The sequence below is a fragment of the Saccostrea echinata genome, unplaced genomic scaffold (genome assembly GCF_033153115.1).
Source record: "Saccostrea echinata isolate AGI-Se365-2 ecotype Australia unplaced genomic scaffold, CSIRO_AGI_Sech_v1 ptg000009l, whole genome shotgun sequence".
In the NCBI taxonomy this organism is placed as follows: Eukaryota; Metazoa; Mollusca; class Bivalvia; order Ostreida; family Ostreidae; genus Saccostrea; species Saccostrea echinata.
In genome coordinates, this window is record NW_026889758.1 from 7,551,642 (window position 1) to 7,569,075 (window position 17,434).

General features: G+C 33.8%; 1 protein-coding gene across 1 annotated transcript; it reads right to left on the reverse strand.

The window, feature by feature from the left end:
- Positions 1-2,537: 2,537 nt before the first annotated feature.
- On the reverse strand, positions 2,538-14,264 carry LOC133181701 (guanine nucleotide-binding protein subunit beta-5-like). Its single transcript, XM_061316260.1, has 10 exons — positions 14,036-14,264; positions 12,383-12,519; positions 11,261-11,302; positions 11,058-11,134; positions 10,388-10,514; positions 8,321-8,464; positions 8,044-8,184; positions 7,366-7,462; positions 6,103-6,269; positions 2,538-5,810 (listed from the first exon to the last, which is right to left on the reverse strand). Exons 1-10 carry the CDS (start codon positions 14,151-14,153, stop codon positions 5,799-5,801), a joined length of 1,062 nt encoding a protein of 353 aa, XP_061172244.1. The 5' UTR covers positions 14,154-14,264; the 3' UTR covers positions 2,538-5,798.
- Positions 14,265-17,434: the final 3,170 nt, after the last annotated feature.

Genomic DNA, 17,434 nt, shown 5'->3' on the forward strand with positions numbered 1-17,434 from the left:
TCAAAAATGCTTAGAAAAAATTAATAAATGATTTGGCATCCAAACTTTGAAATTGCCTCACTCACTTGAAAATCGTGGTGTTGGCCTGGTTAACCAACTGACTTTGGAAAAAAAAAGAACGCTGTGATAATTTGATTTTTTTACAAAAAAAATCTTTTGATATTGATCCATTCATCAGCTCTTAATTCTGTTAATAACTACGATAATATTGTCTAAAAGAGGTTATTTTCTTGGCCGTCAAAGTAAATTTTGGAAAAGTTGATCTGGTCATCTTGTAAAAAAAAATTATCATGTGATACTCATCCTTTTTGTGTTCCCTTGGATGTATGAAACATCTATATGTATATATATTTATTATAAGTAAAATATTCACGCATCATTTCAGATTGGTAATTAATGGCAGGGGCTAAATATATCTTAGTTTGATTATAGCAGGGCTGGGTACAAATCTCAGATCAATATTAAATAATGGCAGGACTGGGTACATCTCAAATCAATATTTCATAATGGCAGGACTGGGTACATCTCAGATCAATATTTTATAATAGCAGGACTGGGTACATCTCAGATCAATATTTTATAATGGCAGGACTGGGTACATCTCAAATCAATATTTTATAATGGCAGGACTGGGTACATCTCAAATCAATATTTTATAATGGCAGGACTGGGTACATCTCAAATCAATATTTTATAATGGCAGGACTGGGTACATCTCAGATCAATATTTTATAATGGCAGGACTGGGTACATCTCAAATCAATATTTTATAATGGCAGGACTGGGTACATCTCAAATCAATATTTTATAATGGCAGGACTGGGTACATCTCAGATCAATATTTTATAATGGCAGGACTGGGTACATCTCAGATCAATATTTTATAATGGCAGGACTGGGTACATCTCAGATCAATATTTTATAATGGCAGGACTGGGTACATCTCAAATCAATATTTTATAATGGCAGGACTGGGTACATCTCAGATCAATATTTTATAATGGCAGGACTGGGTACATCTCAGATCAATATTTTATAATGGCAGGACTGGGTACATCTCAGATCAATATTTTATAATGGCAGGGCTGGGTACATCTCAGATCAATATTTTATAATAGCAGGACTGGGTATACATCTCAGATCCATCATGGCAGGACTGGGATACATCTCAGATAGATGCAATGGCAGGGCTGGGTACATCTCAGATCAATAAAGGCAGGGCTGGGTACTTGCATTTACTTAATAGAATACGTGACACTAGATAACTGAAAAATGAACTGCTCTATCTTATGTATTGGTTAACTAGAAATATGTCCATAGGACATGAATGCCCCGCCGAGGGTATATTAGTAATGCAACATTTTAACACAAATTGAGAAAAGTGAGGTCAAGGTCAAAGGAAAGGTCAAGGTGAAAAAATATTGATGCAGTTGAATAGCTTACAGTATGTATCAGCATATGAAGTTTGACACTAATTTAAGAAAAGTGAGGTCAAGGTCAAAGGAAAGGTCGAGGTAAAAAATTGTTGATGCAGTTGAAAAGCTTACATCAGTATGTATTAGCATATGAAGTTTGATAAAAATATTATGAATGGTTTCTATAAAACTGAGCTAAACACTAATTTAAGAAAAGTGAGGTCAAGGTCAAAGGAAAGGTCAAGGTCAAAAAATATTGATGCAGTTGCATAGCTCTTGTCAGTATGTATCAGCATATGAAGTTTGACACTAATTTAAGATAAGTGAGGTCAAGGTCAAAGGAAAGGTCAAGGTCAAAAAATGTTGATGCAGTTGCATAGCTTACATCAGTATGTATCAACATATGAAGTTTGATTACACTATCTTGAATGGTATCTTTAAAACTGAGCTAAACACTAATTTAAGAAAAGTGAGGTCAAGGTCAAATGAAAAGTCAAGGTCAAAAAATGTTGATGCAGTTGCATAGCTCTCATCAATATCTATCAGCATATGAAGTTTGATAAAAATATCTTGGATAGTTTCTTTGAAACCGAGTTTTGAACAGAGCTAAACGCAAAGCGTGACGGAAGGACAGACAGAAGGACGGAAGACGGACATGACAAACACTATATGCCCCGGCCATATTCATGACGGGGCATAAAAATATCTCATTATATAGCCAATCCACTAAAAGTGCACAAACATGCATTTTTGGAGACATGTGACTCAACTGGTATAGGCAGTAGTAAAAAAAAGAAAAAAATTCCAAATATTTTGCCAGGTTTGCCTCAAATTGAACCATGTCTTCAACATTCTAAGGTTCAACTTTTCCTAAAATTTTATAAGAGTCATAGGCCGGCTGATCTGTAGCTCATTGGTGTGAAAAAATTGACAGTTGCCCATCCTAATGTTTTCAGACCAAAGAGATAGAGATCTGCTGAAAAAATTAATTCTCAAGTTTTTTTGAGATCTTCTACAGTCAGATGGATGGACAGATTGACATCACGGGCAAACATTAAAGGTCACTCCTTACATTCTTGGCAGGGGTAATAACAATATACACATTGTACGGTATTCTCTTGATCAATTTTACATGTAATGATTTTATTGAACAATATAATTTCTAACTGTTACAAAATTTAACATTTGTATCAATGCTTATTCTCTAACAGTGAATGTAACATATACTACTAGACACACATGTATATATCAGTATAAGATTAATCAGATTTGTTAATCCCTATAAATAAATATAGAACACAAATACATGGAAAGATTAATTGGATTTCTTAATCTTTACAGTACACATTAAACAAGACATGAAAACAGTTTGTGTATCAGAATTACATTTGCTGCAACTGAAAAAAAATTGCATTTTTTTTTTAAAGGAAAGTCAATTATGCACGGTAAAACACACTTACAGCAAAGTGTCAGGGATGAACAATATTGATTCATTATAAATGTAATTTGTTATATCCAATAAGAATATGTTTCAAATCCACAAGGAATGTAAATCACTTCGCAGTAAGCATGAATTTATTATGAGTGTGTTTGCTATAACCATGTTGTTCTGTACTGATTCATTCACCAACAGTACACCAATAATCAAAAGTTTTAAATTCAAGGAACAGGATATAAAATAACAGAGGTTTGAAGTTATACCTTAACAAATGTACACTGCACGTTATTCTACATGTAATACATGTATATAAACTAAACTATACAACATGCATGGAATTAGTTCTTGATAATCCATGAAGAAAGGAGCTGTGCCTGGAGTTATTTTTTTTTTCAATAGATGATGTTACCATACATGTACACTGGCACAAGCTAGCTACATGTACATCTAATGATATCAGATATCTAGCTATTCACACGTATACACATACATTACTCATGATGCATGAGAATTTCTCTTTCCTATATTAATCAAATTGTAATTTATTTTGAAGTACATGCAGGTTAAATAATGGTGGGAAAATAAAAATTTCTTAGAATACATACCCATGTCAAATGATCAACAAACTATACAGTGCATGAAAATTAATATTATGCTGCAATACAGTCATCCAAAAACTAACAGTATCAAACAATACTGGCCTTATATTCAGATTAATATATCCACATCTCAATACAGGATTATGCTCTGGAATCACCAAATGAGTCAATTCTATTTTCTCAATGCATTTCTGTCACATTAAATTGTAGTACAGTTAACTATTAATTTCATTCTTCATGCACAAGCACTGAAAGTTTAGGTTTCCTTTGTGTAAATTTTGCTGTACAGGAATTTACTGTATGACAAAAACTAAATATACTGTACTTGTATAATTTAATCTATCAATTTTTATGGAAAAGTTTCCAAGAATAAAAAGACTCATACTTAGCCATTAAATATAATCTAACAAAATGACTACCATGAGATTTCTGAGACAAACAATCATATTAAAACTGTGTAATAACTGATTTATACACACGCATCCTACATTGTATATTGCACATTAGTATTTTAAAAACGTAAAAGGACTAGGTGTTAGAACAAATACATATACTGTATACTCATAATATAGCACCATAAAAAAATCAAAATTAAAAAGATACAATTATTAAACAATTCTTGTGCAAAAAATAAAGAAATCTGAGATACACATAAAAAAGTTAATCTGACTGATGAACTGGTTATTAAAAATATCAGTAATTGCCAATAAATGTGAACACTAAATCAACAAGATCTTTGAATTTTATTCACAATGAGAACCCTCATATCTGCACAGCTTCATATGATGTTATTCACACCGAATTAACCAGAATATTTATTTAGAGAAGTTTTCTATTACTTTATCAGATTTGAAGGGAGTGGACCAAACATTGGAATTAATTATCCTGGTTTTTTGCACTAAAATTTGACAAGTATGCAATTATAAAAAGAAAAGGAAAAAGTTTCAATAACAATTTATAAACAACAAAAATTAAGTTTTTTTTACAGTGAGTACTTGTAAAAGTACAACAAACTTATACATGAAGCTCCAACTCCCTCCACCTTTCCACAACTGTTGCCTTGTGATGAAGGTGTCTTGGTGTCACACTTGTGATGAAAGAAATTTTTAGCATTTCAGAAAAAGTGCAATAACTATCAAATACTGCTATTTTAAAGTAACAATGCTGAACATAGATGAATTGCCTATCCCTATGCCTTCTCATACATGTACAATGATATATTGTATAGTGAACATGTAGCTTTCAAACATGTAGAAATGTGATATAGTTTTGACTCATTGCTATGTTTAAGTACTGTGACATAAAAGTTCATAACATTATCAAGAAATACTTGTTTTCAACAGTGATACTGAATATCATGTTCCATGGAGTAACATATACATGTATATACAATTTTTTCATTGTTGTTAAAATAAAATTTACAGAATAACATAGAGTTGGTCCTTTTTAATTGTACCTTTAACAATTCCCTGTATAGTACTGTGGAATCATTTTAATTCGTGGGGGTCAATGTTCGTGGGCCAGCAAAATTTTACTTGTTCGTGGGGACTTAATTTCGTGGGTTACTCGTTTATACGGAAGATTTAATGAATTAATATGTTTGCAAAAAACGTTCGTGGGGATGTTAATTCGTGGGTACGGGTGACCCACGAAATCCACGAACATTGGTCCCCCACGAACAATGATGATTCCACAGTATGACATGTAGTTAAAATATTCTGCTGTGTATAGATGAACTGTATTGAACAGAACTCATATATAAAATTGTACTTCCAATTGTACATGGTGAGTGAACTATATTGAATAGAATTCATACTAAATTGTGCTTACATCATGATATGGTGAGAAAACTTTATTAAATAGAAGTCGTTCTCTGCCATGTGTACTATTGATACCTCACAGGCAGGTTTGACTATTTCTTGGTTATGTGTTGTATTTTCAAAAAAAAAATGTAGCGCTACTGCACACAAGAAATCAAGGTGAAAAGTAGCAGTAATGAGTTGTTATTTCTAGCAATGTAGTGGTAATGTGCTGCGCTCCTTTCCCAAAGAGTATATCCTTTCAATTTACCCCATTCTGCACTACTTCTACAATGTATATCATACATTTACCTATTACACTTTTCACATCCATACATCCTTACACTGCAGGAAAGTAAAAATTTTCCTGAACACCTACACACTGAATGCAACACATGACAAAAACTCTAAATACAATATGTCTGAAGATAAAACAGTACAAAAATGTTGCTCCTATAAAAAATGTGGTCCTTTCTTGAGACATGGAAAGCATTCCTACTTCACATAATTCTGGATTTCACATGTGCTCTATATATGCTGGTAATAATTATGCCCATATCTGAAAAGAGAAAGAAGAATAAGATACATTACAAGTAATGGCTTTATTAATACACAAAATATACGTTGTTAATTCATGTCAAACCAAATATTTCAAAACAAGAACTAAAATCATTGTATATCGTGGACTTCCAAATTGACCAAATGCAAAGACTGAAATGAAAGGCAGAAAATCATTCCCTGATCTTAATTAAGGAAATATGATAAAACAAAAGCTGCAGGTAACAATACAGAACATTCAGAGTCATAGAGTCAAGTCATAGTACCAGATGACTTTTCCATCAAAATCTGACCTTTAGTGTGTAATCCCAGCTTCCTGTACATAGAGCTGTCCCATCAGGAGACACTCCCAGACAGCTGACTCGGTTCTCATGAGCATACAATATGGAAACTCGGTGACCTTTGAGAACATCCCAGATGTTGACAGTGTAGTCGTTATATCCTCCAAACAGAAGACGTCCTAGGAAACAAAGGTAAAGGTATACGTAAATCATTTGTTAATACAATGTTCATGTAATCAGATGTTAATGCTTTCTACACAATGAGGTTAAACATTTACATGTACACTTGAATGTACACAAGTAATAAAACTTGCAAGCCAAAGATATAAACAAAAAATTTGGCTAGCCTTTACACAGTCTTCAAAACTGTTAACTCTGTTTACATGAGTATTCTGGTACTTGATCACATATTTCACTACTTTTGAAGAAGTAATCAGAGGTCTGACTTGTACAAGTACTTACTGATGGAAAAGCAATTTGAAACCTGATTTTTTACTTTCTGAGTTATGTGTCACTGATTTGAGGTCTGATTTGTATTAACTACTGATGGAGAACTGATTCAGTCTGAATTGTGTGTTCCATAGATTTGAAGTCTGACTTGTACTTACCACTGATGTAGAAGTGATCTAATGTCTGACTTGTACTTAACACTGATGGACAGGTGATCCAATGTCTGACTTGTACTTACCACCGATGTAGAAGTGATCTAATGTCTGACTTGTACTTACCACCGATGTAGAAGTGATCTAATGTCTGACTTGTACTTACCACTGATGGAGAAGGATATGACATCTGACCTTTACTGAACACTAATGGCGAAATGACTATCTTACTTGTACTTACCACTCATGGAGAAATGACTGAATGTCTGACTTGTAATCTCCACTGATGTAGAAGTGATCTAAAGTCTGACCTGTGTGGGCCCTCTTATATGAATCTGACTTATGTGGACTACAGATATGAATTCTGACTTACCACTGATGTAGAAGTGATCTAATGTCTGACCTGTGTGGGTCCTTTAATATGAATTTGACTTATGTGGACTACAGATATGAAGTCTGACTTATGTGGACTACAGATATGAAGTCTGACTTACGTGGACCACAGATATGAAGTCTGACTTACCACTGATGGAGAAGTGATCTACTGTCTGACCTGTGTGGGCCCTCTTATATGAATCTGACTTATGTGGACTACAGATATGAAGTCTGACTTATGTGGACCCCAGATATGAAGTCTGACTTATGTGGACCCCAGATATGAAGTCTGACTTACCACTGATGGAGAAATCCACAGAATTACAACCAAAGATCAGACTCTCCTTCTTATAACAGTTCACCTCCCTGTCAGCTCTCAGGTCAAACAACCTGCACTGTAATCAATTATTTAAAATTGTAATGCAATAACTGCACTTATTGACAGATTTAGCCTATATTTAAACTTATTTCTGACAATTACTAGTTAGTTCACAATATTATGCTGGTTAAACCAAACTTCATGATGCAACAAGAGATGTTTGTGAAACACTTATGCCCCCCAATAATTGGAATTTTTGTAAGTCCAAGGGGCATAACTCTGTCAAAAATTGCTCAATCATACCCAGAACAGAACTTGACTTGATATTTTTATGATAAATCTGTAAACCAAATTTCATTTCAGTGTGTGCAACCTCTGTAAAGAAAATGAACGGAAACTGCAAATAATTGGAATTTTCTTAAGTCCATGGGGTATAATTCTGTCAAAAATTGCTCGATCATACCCAAAACAGAACTTGACCTAGATATTCTTATGATAAATCTGTATACCAAATTTCCTTTCAGTATGTGCAACCTCTGCAAAGAAAATAAAGAAACTGTTGGTGGACCAACAGACAGACTGACCGACAGACAGCAGCAAAGCAATTCTTTAGAGCTTATACATGTATATAGGTTATGGTGAAAATACTGAACATACAGTGGCGTCATCAGATCCTGTGGCGAAGGCATCTCCACTAGGATAAAACCTGACGCTGTTGATATCTGAGTCATGGCCCTCAAACATCTGTACACACTCTCCAGTCCGCATGTCCCACACATTGGCCACTTTATCACAACCCTATTCACCAAGCAGACTTTATTATCTTTACTAATCTTTCTAAACATAACATTACAGTTGAAAAAAAAAAAAACCCAACAGTTTTCTAAATATTTCCCACTTTAAGTTCATTTATATGAGGAGGAACAAAACATACCCCAGACACAAACATATTTCCAGTCTCTGATGGGGAGAGATCAATACTCATGACATCACCAGCATGTCCATGGAAACTCTGTATCAGCTGACCACTCTCCACATCCCATAATGCACATGTGCTATCTCCACTTCCTGTTAAAATCTGTAATGATGAAAATATTTGTCTACTTACAAAATTTATGTTAAACTTGACACAGGAGAATTCATATACATGACTACCCTAGCAGGATTCATAAAATCATACATGTATTTGAATGCACACATAGTAATGAATGCATATATATATGATGTACTATATATATACCTATAAAACAAGTCTTATGTTCATATAAAATATTTTGGGTATTCCCCTACTTGTATGTCTTTTCTATCAATCAAGCAATTCTTTCCCTCTTATGTATATGTATATTGTATTTCGTGTGTATGATCATAATCATTATATACATTTTAACAATGTACTTTCTTTTTGCCGCATGAGGGCCCTTAATTGGTCAATAAACGAATTGAATTGAATTCAATATACATTACATGTAAAAAATAATTACAATGCAAATGGCACATGTATGTTGATATTTGACTCTATGTTTACAATTCACTGTAAATGTAAATTAATTTTAAATTAGAACAAATGAAAAATTAGCTACCAATGATAACAGATCTTATAATAATACAGTTCTGATGACGACCGTCTCTGGTCGAAACCGGTCAACTAAATAAATTCACTTATGCATTCTCACAAAGTGTTGGAGATCTGTTTGTTCCGTTAAGATCTTATAATAGTTAGAATGTCTTGCTGCTTGTCTGTTGATCTGAGAAGGCAAACACACAACAATAAAAGTTTCATATTAAGTGAATGGCAACATTTTATCCATTTGATTGATTACCTGTTTGTCTGAGGTGGTAAAGATACAATGGGACAGGCAGCTAGTGTGGCCGGTAACTGATTACCTGTTATCACAGGTGGTAAAGGTATAAAAGGACATGTAACTAGTGTGGGTGGTTACTGATTACCTGTTTATCACAGGTGGTAAAGGTACAACAGGACATGAAACTAGTGTGGGTGGTTACAGATTCTCTGTTTATCTGACAAGGTAAAGATACAACAGGACATGTAACTAAGTGTGGGTGGTTACTGATTTCAAGTTTACCAGAAGGGGTAACATACAACAAGACATGTAACTAGTGTGAGTGGAAACTGATTACCTGTTTATCTGAGGTGGTAAAGGTACAACAGGACATGTAACTAGTGGGGTGGTAACTGATTACCTGTTTATCAGTGGTTGTTAAAATACAACATGTATCCATTGTGGGTGGTTACAGATTACCTGTTTATCTGAGGTGGTAAAGGTACAACAGGACAGGTGACTAGTGATGTGGGTGGAAACTGATTACCTGTTTGATTGACTGATTACCTGTTTGTCTAAGGTCAATAAATGTACAAAAGGACATATGAATAGCACAGATGGTAAATGATTATCTTTTTATCTGAGCCTTTAAAGATACAAGACAGTTAACTGATTACCTTTTTTGACTTATTGATCAGCTGTCTTAATGGTCAATAGGATAGATAACTGATTACCTGAATGATTTATTGAGTTGTGTGATGTAGTAAAGGTACAAAAAGATTGTAATCAGTGTGAGTTGTAACAGATTTCCTGTTTGTGTTTAGGTGGTAACAGGTGAATGGTGTGGGTGGCAACTGATTACTTATTGGATTGGTTGATTTCCTGATTGTCTGAGGTGGTAAAGGTACAACAGGACAGGTAGTTAATGTGGGTTGTAACTGACTATGTTTGTCTGAGGTGGTTAAGGTACAACAAGACCGATAACTAGGTGAGAGAGTAGGTGGTAGCTGATTATCTGTTTGTCTGAGGTTGTTAAAGTACAAAAAAAAGATAACTAGGTGGGAATGTGGGTGTTAACTGACTACCTGTTTGTTTGAGGTGGTTCAGGTACAAGAAGACAGATAACACAGTGGGAGAGTGGGTGGTAACTGATTACCTGTTTGTCTGATGTGGTTTAAGCACAACAGGGCAGGTAGCTAGTGTGAGTGGTAACTGATTACCTGTTTGTCTGAGGTGGTAAAGGTACAACAGGACAGGTAGCTAGTGTGAGTTGCAACTGCTCTCTTTTTGGTTGCTGGGTCATCATCCATACTCAGAGGGTAAATTGTACATTTATTGTCTAACCCTCTACAATGTAAATAACCAGTCTGCAAGATTTTGAATTTTATATAGATAAATTATACAGGACTATTATTTGTTTGCACCACACATGTTTGGGATAAGTGACAGTATAGATCTTTATCACAACTATTGCTGCAATTGTTCTCAACTGTACATGTAAAGTAATGCATAAGTTATGACATGTCATGTTTAACTCACCTAAAAACAATAACAAAATATTACCACACAGCACTGTCTTCACTCACTACCCATCAATTATTTTTCACTTGTAGTTTCTGAACTGTTAAAAGCCTAGAAGCTTATCTTAAATTCTGATATGAACATACAGAAAAATTAACAGATTTTACTTTGCTCATAATTATTTTCACATTTCCTTTCCAAAATATATTAATCAAATTGAATTGACAGAACTTAATCTATTATTTAATTTACAATGTTAATTTTGTATATCTATCCTGCCTAAATGCTTGGAAAACAAACTGCAACAACAATATAGCTGTATATTTTTTTCACTAACAATATAGCTGTATCTATATTATATTCACTAACCCACAAGCAACAACCTCTCCAGTCGGTCCGTACGAACAAGCCATCACCCATGTTGTTGGCATAGTAACTGCATGTTCCTGTAAAAAAAGAAAGTAAAAAAAGAATATACCATGCCTTTAACTGTTTTGTGCCTAAATATCTTTAACTGTTTTGTGTCTAAATATAAAGCAATGCAAAGGTTAAAAAAATACAGGCTTCTGTACCTTGTTTGTTGTGAATGCATCCCAAACCAACATCTTTCCATCCTGAAATAATCAGTGATACCGAGCTTAAGACAAACTTTCTTAAAAATCACATACATGTATCCTAGTATACCTCAAGATTCTTGTTTTAATTCAACAATAGTATCTACTTACAAGAATTATATTGATATATATTGGATAAACAAGTATCTGTAATTACATTCATGTCTAGACAACTATGCAAAATTTGACACAAAATTTTCCCAAAAAATTGATTAAAAAGTTATATGTATTTTTGGACTAAACATAAAAACCCTTTGTTTTGCATGTTTAAGCCACAATTTGTACTAATGTACACATCTGACACTGCAAAAGATGAAGTGCCCCTACCAAACAATATAAATTCAATTTTGAGAATCATTATTTAGGACCACTAGTCCTTGAATGTCTTTGGAATAACATATCAAAAGATTTGGACATCCCCTTTCCCATACATGACTTAGAAGTAGTTGCCTAGATGTTCTACCTTGATATATATTTAACTCATGGCCTATAGTTGCATATTTTTGTCATGAAAGAGATTTGTCAACAATCATTTGTTTCACAGGAGTCGTAAATTCTTTGCATTTCCCCATGTTTACATTCACAAGACCTTTTCGTGTTCAGCTGACATAACATTTTACAAATGGTGCCATTGATCGAAAATGGAAATTGCTTTAATAGCTACTCTATGTGTACTTAAAAAAAGTGGGCTTCATATTTTAGCGGCTTTGGCACAGACAACGATGCACTAATTCATGAATACCGCAAAGAAATCATTTATAAATACAATATACGGCATGGACATGTAAAGTGCTAATTCATGATTTCGCCAACATCTCCATACCCAGTGATTGCGCTAAATTTTGAATGTGCCAATTTATGAACACGTACAGTATTTATAGAAGCAAGACACTTGTATGGTATGACTATGAAATTTCGAGGAAACATGTATTTTTTTTTTTATGATTTTTCTCAAAAATCATAACATAATTTTTACATTTGTTCATATTAAATATATGACACAATACTGTAGATCATTCATTGTGGCACAGTTAATTTTAAGGCACATTAAAATACCCCTCAGTATTGTTAAAGAATTACCTGTGAAGAACTGACAATATGCCGTTTGTCTTTGGACCAGTCCATACATAACACTTTTCCATGATGTCCCTTTAATACCTTTCTGGCTTTCATATTAAATTGTGTTATGCTATCTATCTTCTTTGTAACTTCACCCACTGTAATAAAATTCTTGTAATGAAAAATCAGATGATCACAAAAGATAAAAGAGAGTGAATTTTATACATTGATGACAACAAATGTATCAGAACTTGTACTTATCATTGTATAGCAAAGAATGAATAAATAAAAATGTACAAATGTTGATTCTATAAATTTATACAATTCAGATTACAATCTGAATAAAACTATAGATCTAAAATTTTGCCAGAAGCCTCACAACAACTCTAACTTCAAAGTTCTTTTCAGCTTTCTCTCATAGTACTTGTCTGCTAGCCCATCGTTTTTTGGTGAACTTCATTGCAGAGACATATTGCACAGAATTGATTAACTTACAGTTTTAATTACAATCAACAGATTATGTCAGAAAGTTCATGCAAAGTTTTTTGGTGCAGTTATAAGAATTTTAAATCTCTAGGTGTTTAAGGATCTGGCAATTTTAGGGATGTTTGGTGTTTAAGGTCTCAGGGTGGGTTGATAGTAAGATTCTGAAAGGGGGGTATTTCTTCTTAAGGCCATAGACATAGATTTATTAATACAAATTCTGAGATCTAACGAATGATTTTAAAAGCTTCCATGTAGGACTTTATCCTAAGACCTCAGACCAAACAAGGCATAAGGGCTTGGTTTCAGGATGGTGTTTTTGTGTATTGTGTGTGTTTTTCCCATCTAAAAATTGAAAATCGCTGAAATTAGCAGTTTTTAAAGAAAAATAAATTGTATTTCAATGTACATAAAAAATACAAGGTTGACATTCGCCATCTTGGATTCAGATTGCCATTGAAAAAGTTATGGTACCCATGTCTGTCTAGAGAAAAAAACAAGTTTAGTGTGGTTTCTGTTCTCTATAGACATTCTATGTACCTCTGGAAGACATCTGTATTTTACATATTAGAAATCCGTTGTTTTCAATCTTATGTGCTAGCCTGCTAGGGATGTTCTGATTCACTTTGTTTTAAACAGCATGTGCAAATCAGCCAAATTAATATTTTCCAAGCTTGATCTTGCCCAACATCAGAAAGAAATGTGAAGATATTGATTTATAAATCAAGTGTGAATCAAGACACCCCCTGGAATCCATGACTCTGAGTGTTGTCCCTTGTATTTTCTTTTATGTACATTTAAATACAATTTATTTTTAAAAAAACTTCTAAATTCTAAAGTTTAATTTTAATCAATGTATTAAGACAGACACAAACACACAATATACAAAATTAACCATCCTGAAAACTGAGTTCCTATGCATATAAGCAGGGACCTATATACTAGTTTATAGGTCCCTGATATAAGCTACTCAATCTCTCCCTTCCTATTTATGTCTGACACTCAAAGTAAATTGAACAGTATAATGTGTGTGTTTGTGCAGTATGCGTGTGTGCATGTGTATGTCCATACATCTGTGCATCTCATCAATCAATCACTCATTTCATTACTTCCCTTTTCTCTGACATTGAGCGACATTTTCCTCAGAAGCCCTTACCGCATCCCCATATAAACCAAAATCCCACCACTTACTGTCCATATCTGCTAGCTTTGCCTTTTCTTCTTCTAACTTTTTCTTGAGATTCGCAGCCTCGGCGCTCAGTGCATCCACAGTGTCCTGATTATCAATCCTCAGAGCTTCTGTTGCCATTTTCACGGCAAGTTTCCCTCCACCCGGAAGTGTTTACTGTTGCTTGGGGTTTTGCCGATGGGTCGTAAAATTCCGAACAGGGATGTTAATCATATACTTTCAGGTTTTACTGAGAAAAAAACACATGTACATATTCACTGCTTATCATTGAGAATTCTTACTAGCAAGGAAAGTTTCTCAGACAGATCGTCTGATGTAAACAAATCAATGTCAGGTCAAATAATAGTGTTAAGAGTTAATTTGAAAGGAAATCAAAATTCCGAAATTCTTTGCGGATTAACATTTTTTTTTTTTGAAAAGGGGGGGGGGTATTTTGGCATTAATGGGCTTCAAACACTCTGTTGGAAATCCGATCTCCTTTATTAGTGTTTTTACAATGGCGGATCCAGAAATTTCGGAACGGGGGGGGGGGGGGTAGGGGGACGCAGTTCAAATATTCAGACTTCTTCGACTAGAATGTTTAAAAAATCGGCACGTGGGGGCTACATTGAGAGTAAGTTAAAAAGAACAAAAACAAAACAAAACAAAACAAAAAAAAAAAAGAATAAGGGGGAGGGGTGCTAGATCCACCTTCAAGTTTGTTAGTTTCATATGCCTACGGAGCAGAATTTTTTTTTTCAAAAACTCCAATATAAGAAGACGAAGAAGAAAAAAAACTCCACTTGCTGTGGCCCTCAATTCGACATTCAGATATATTAGTATCTACAATGTTTCACTTTTATTCATATATCGACTCAATAGAACCCGAAATAAGACACCATAGAGTCTGTCACATCCGTTTCATATTTGAATGTTCTACTGACTATAGACGAAAAGAACCAACTAACAACTAAAATATATGACAAACAAGATGAACCTCAGTTTTTCCATATTCATCTTTCCTTATTTATGTAGTAAATATTTCATTATCACCCGAATATGGATTTATGTCTTCCAACTTATTCGATATACTTAAGAGCATGCTCTAAGTACGATCAATTTTAAACCGAGATATGCTACTGACAAATCAGATGATGTTACAGAGATTTCAAAGACCTCGGTCGACATATGTGAGGATTCTTTTTACGTGCCCCCCCCCCCCTTTCCAAAAGAAAAAAAAGATGGCGGCCACGGGACATAAAATGGAAAGTGTGGATTCAAATGTAGGCGTTTTCCAGTTCCTTTTTTTTCTTTTTTTTTTTTTTTTTTGATATTTTACATTTATTTCATATTTTTATTCTTAGATATCTACGAAAAAGATAAAATAATAATTAAACTAGTCCTCATTAGGAAACGAAAATCATATGACTCCAACTATGAGGACTGTTTCAACATTTTAATTGTTTTGTTTAATCAAAAATTTGAATTTGACTTATTGTTATATTAAAAAAAATGAATTTGGGCTTTCAGATATCAGAATATATATATATTTCTTGAGTATATATTTAATTCCTAATATCAGAACAAAATTCTATCAGAAAATGAGCTACCTTTTTATGTATTCTACATCCTATTACTTGACTCTAAATACTTTGTACTTTAAACAGACAAATATTTTTAAAAATCATTTTTGGGGGTATGAAAAATCGTTTGATTTAAAAAAAATTAATGAAAAAATAACTTTAAATAATTTTTTTCAGATAGAAAAAAATCGATTTTGTTATATAAAATACAACAAAAATGGCTGTGTTCATTCATAAACAAGACGAATTCTTCTCAGACCTTGCAAAACATGAATAATATGCCCCCCCCCCCCCCATGAAGAAATAAGGAAGTAAACAAAAAGTTGAACTAATGTATACTCAGTATAGTATTTTTCAAATGTAGATTTAAGACTAGTGTTGATAAATAGAAAAAAGATGTTCTATTAATGATTTTTAAAAATTAGCCATCACAAATGCCTCAAAAATACCTAAAACGTTATCTCATATCTAACCGCATATTGGTTTTTGGTTAAGGAGTAAGGACACATGCAATTAAAAGAAAATCAGAAGCATTAATTAAAAAAATCACTATATAATATAATATAACATGTAAGTTAGTAGACCCTATGTGTTTCTTCATACCAGTTGTTACAAATCAACCAAAATACATGTAGCGCACTTCGTTTGAAGGTCTCATGGCTTGCACGATGTATGATATAAGTATGTATGCATATATATGATGTACATGTATATACAAAAATATTTTTGCTCAGAACTTATGTATATGTATAAAAACTATCTGGTTTATTCTTCCTTTTTATGACTTTCCTACCAATCATGCAACTTTTGCTCTTTTGTATATATGTATATTGTATTACATTTATATCAAAATATACAGGTGTTTACAATGTACTTCCGTTTTCCCCATGAGGGCCCTTAATTAGTAAATAAACAGTTTTAATTGAATTGAATTGTATGCATGGGAGAATAAAGAGGGGGTGGATGTCCTCATTATATGTTTGCAATATTCAAAGAAAAATAAAAATAAGTGAAAAGCATTGAGAAGGGTTCAGTAATATTGTGAAAAGGTTTTAATGATTTCAGTTGCCATCGTCTGGTCTAAAAATGTACAGTCTGTATGCAGGCACGTGCACGTAGCATGGGGATGGGTCCCCAACTTTTTATCCTCTTTGTTGGGCTATATAAATATTGTATGGATACTTTCATTGAAAGACCTAGCTGTTGCCCCCCCCCCCCTTTGTTGCAAAATGGTCAAACCTTCCCATGTTAATTGTAGTATGGAAAGGAGGAATGAGTTAATATGCATTGAAAATTCATAAATATATATATAATGAAAAACATATGGCCGGACCGGGAATCGAACCCGGAACCCCTGCATTACTAGTCATGTGCTCTAACCACTGAGCAATCCAGGCCGATGTCCTCAATCCAGCCTAAATTCCTACATTCCCCCCTCCTTAAATAGTCTTCGCCCCCGAAGACACAACACAAGTTCACCTTGTCAGGACTTAACATTTATTATATTTATATAATTATTATATTGCCTGAACAAGGTAGGCCACGGCACCATCTGTAGTATGGAAAGGAGGAATGAGTTAATATACATTGAAAATTCATAAATAGATATATAATGAAAAACATATGGCTGGACCGGGAATCGAACCCGGGACCCCTGCATTACTAGTCATGTGCTCTAACCACTGAGCAATCCAGGCCGATGTCCTCAATCCAGCCTAAATTCCTACATTCCTCCCTCCTTAAATAGTCTTCGCCCTCGAAGACACAACACAAGTTCACCTTGTCAGGACTTAACATTTATTATATTTATATAATTATAATATTGCCTGAACAAGGTAG

Coding starts and splice junctions, on each gene's coding strand:
- LOC133181701 (XM_061316260.1), bottom strand. CDS start 14,153: ATGGCAACAGAAGCTCTGAGGATTGATAATCAGGACACTGTGGATGCA. Junction 7,463..8,043: donor CAGGATCTGATGACGCCACT/GTATGTTCAGTA, acceptor AATTGATTACAG/TGCAGGTTGTTTGACCTGAG. Junction 6,270..7,365: donor TGTGGATTTCTCCATCAGTG/GTAAGTCAGACT, acceptor TTTGTTTCCTAG/GACGTCTTCTGTTTGGAGGA.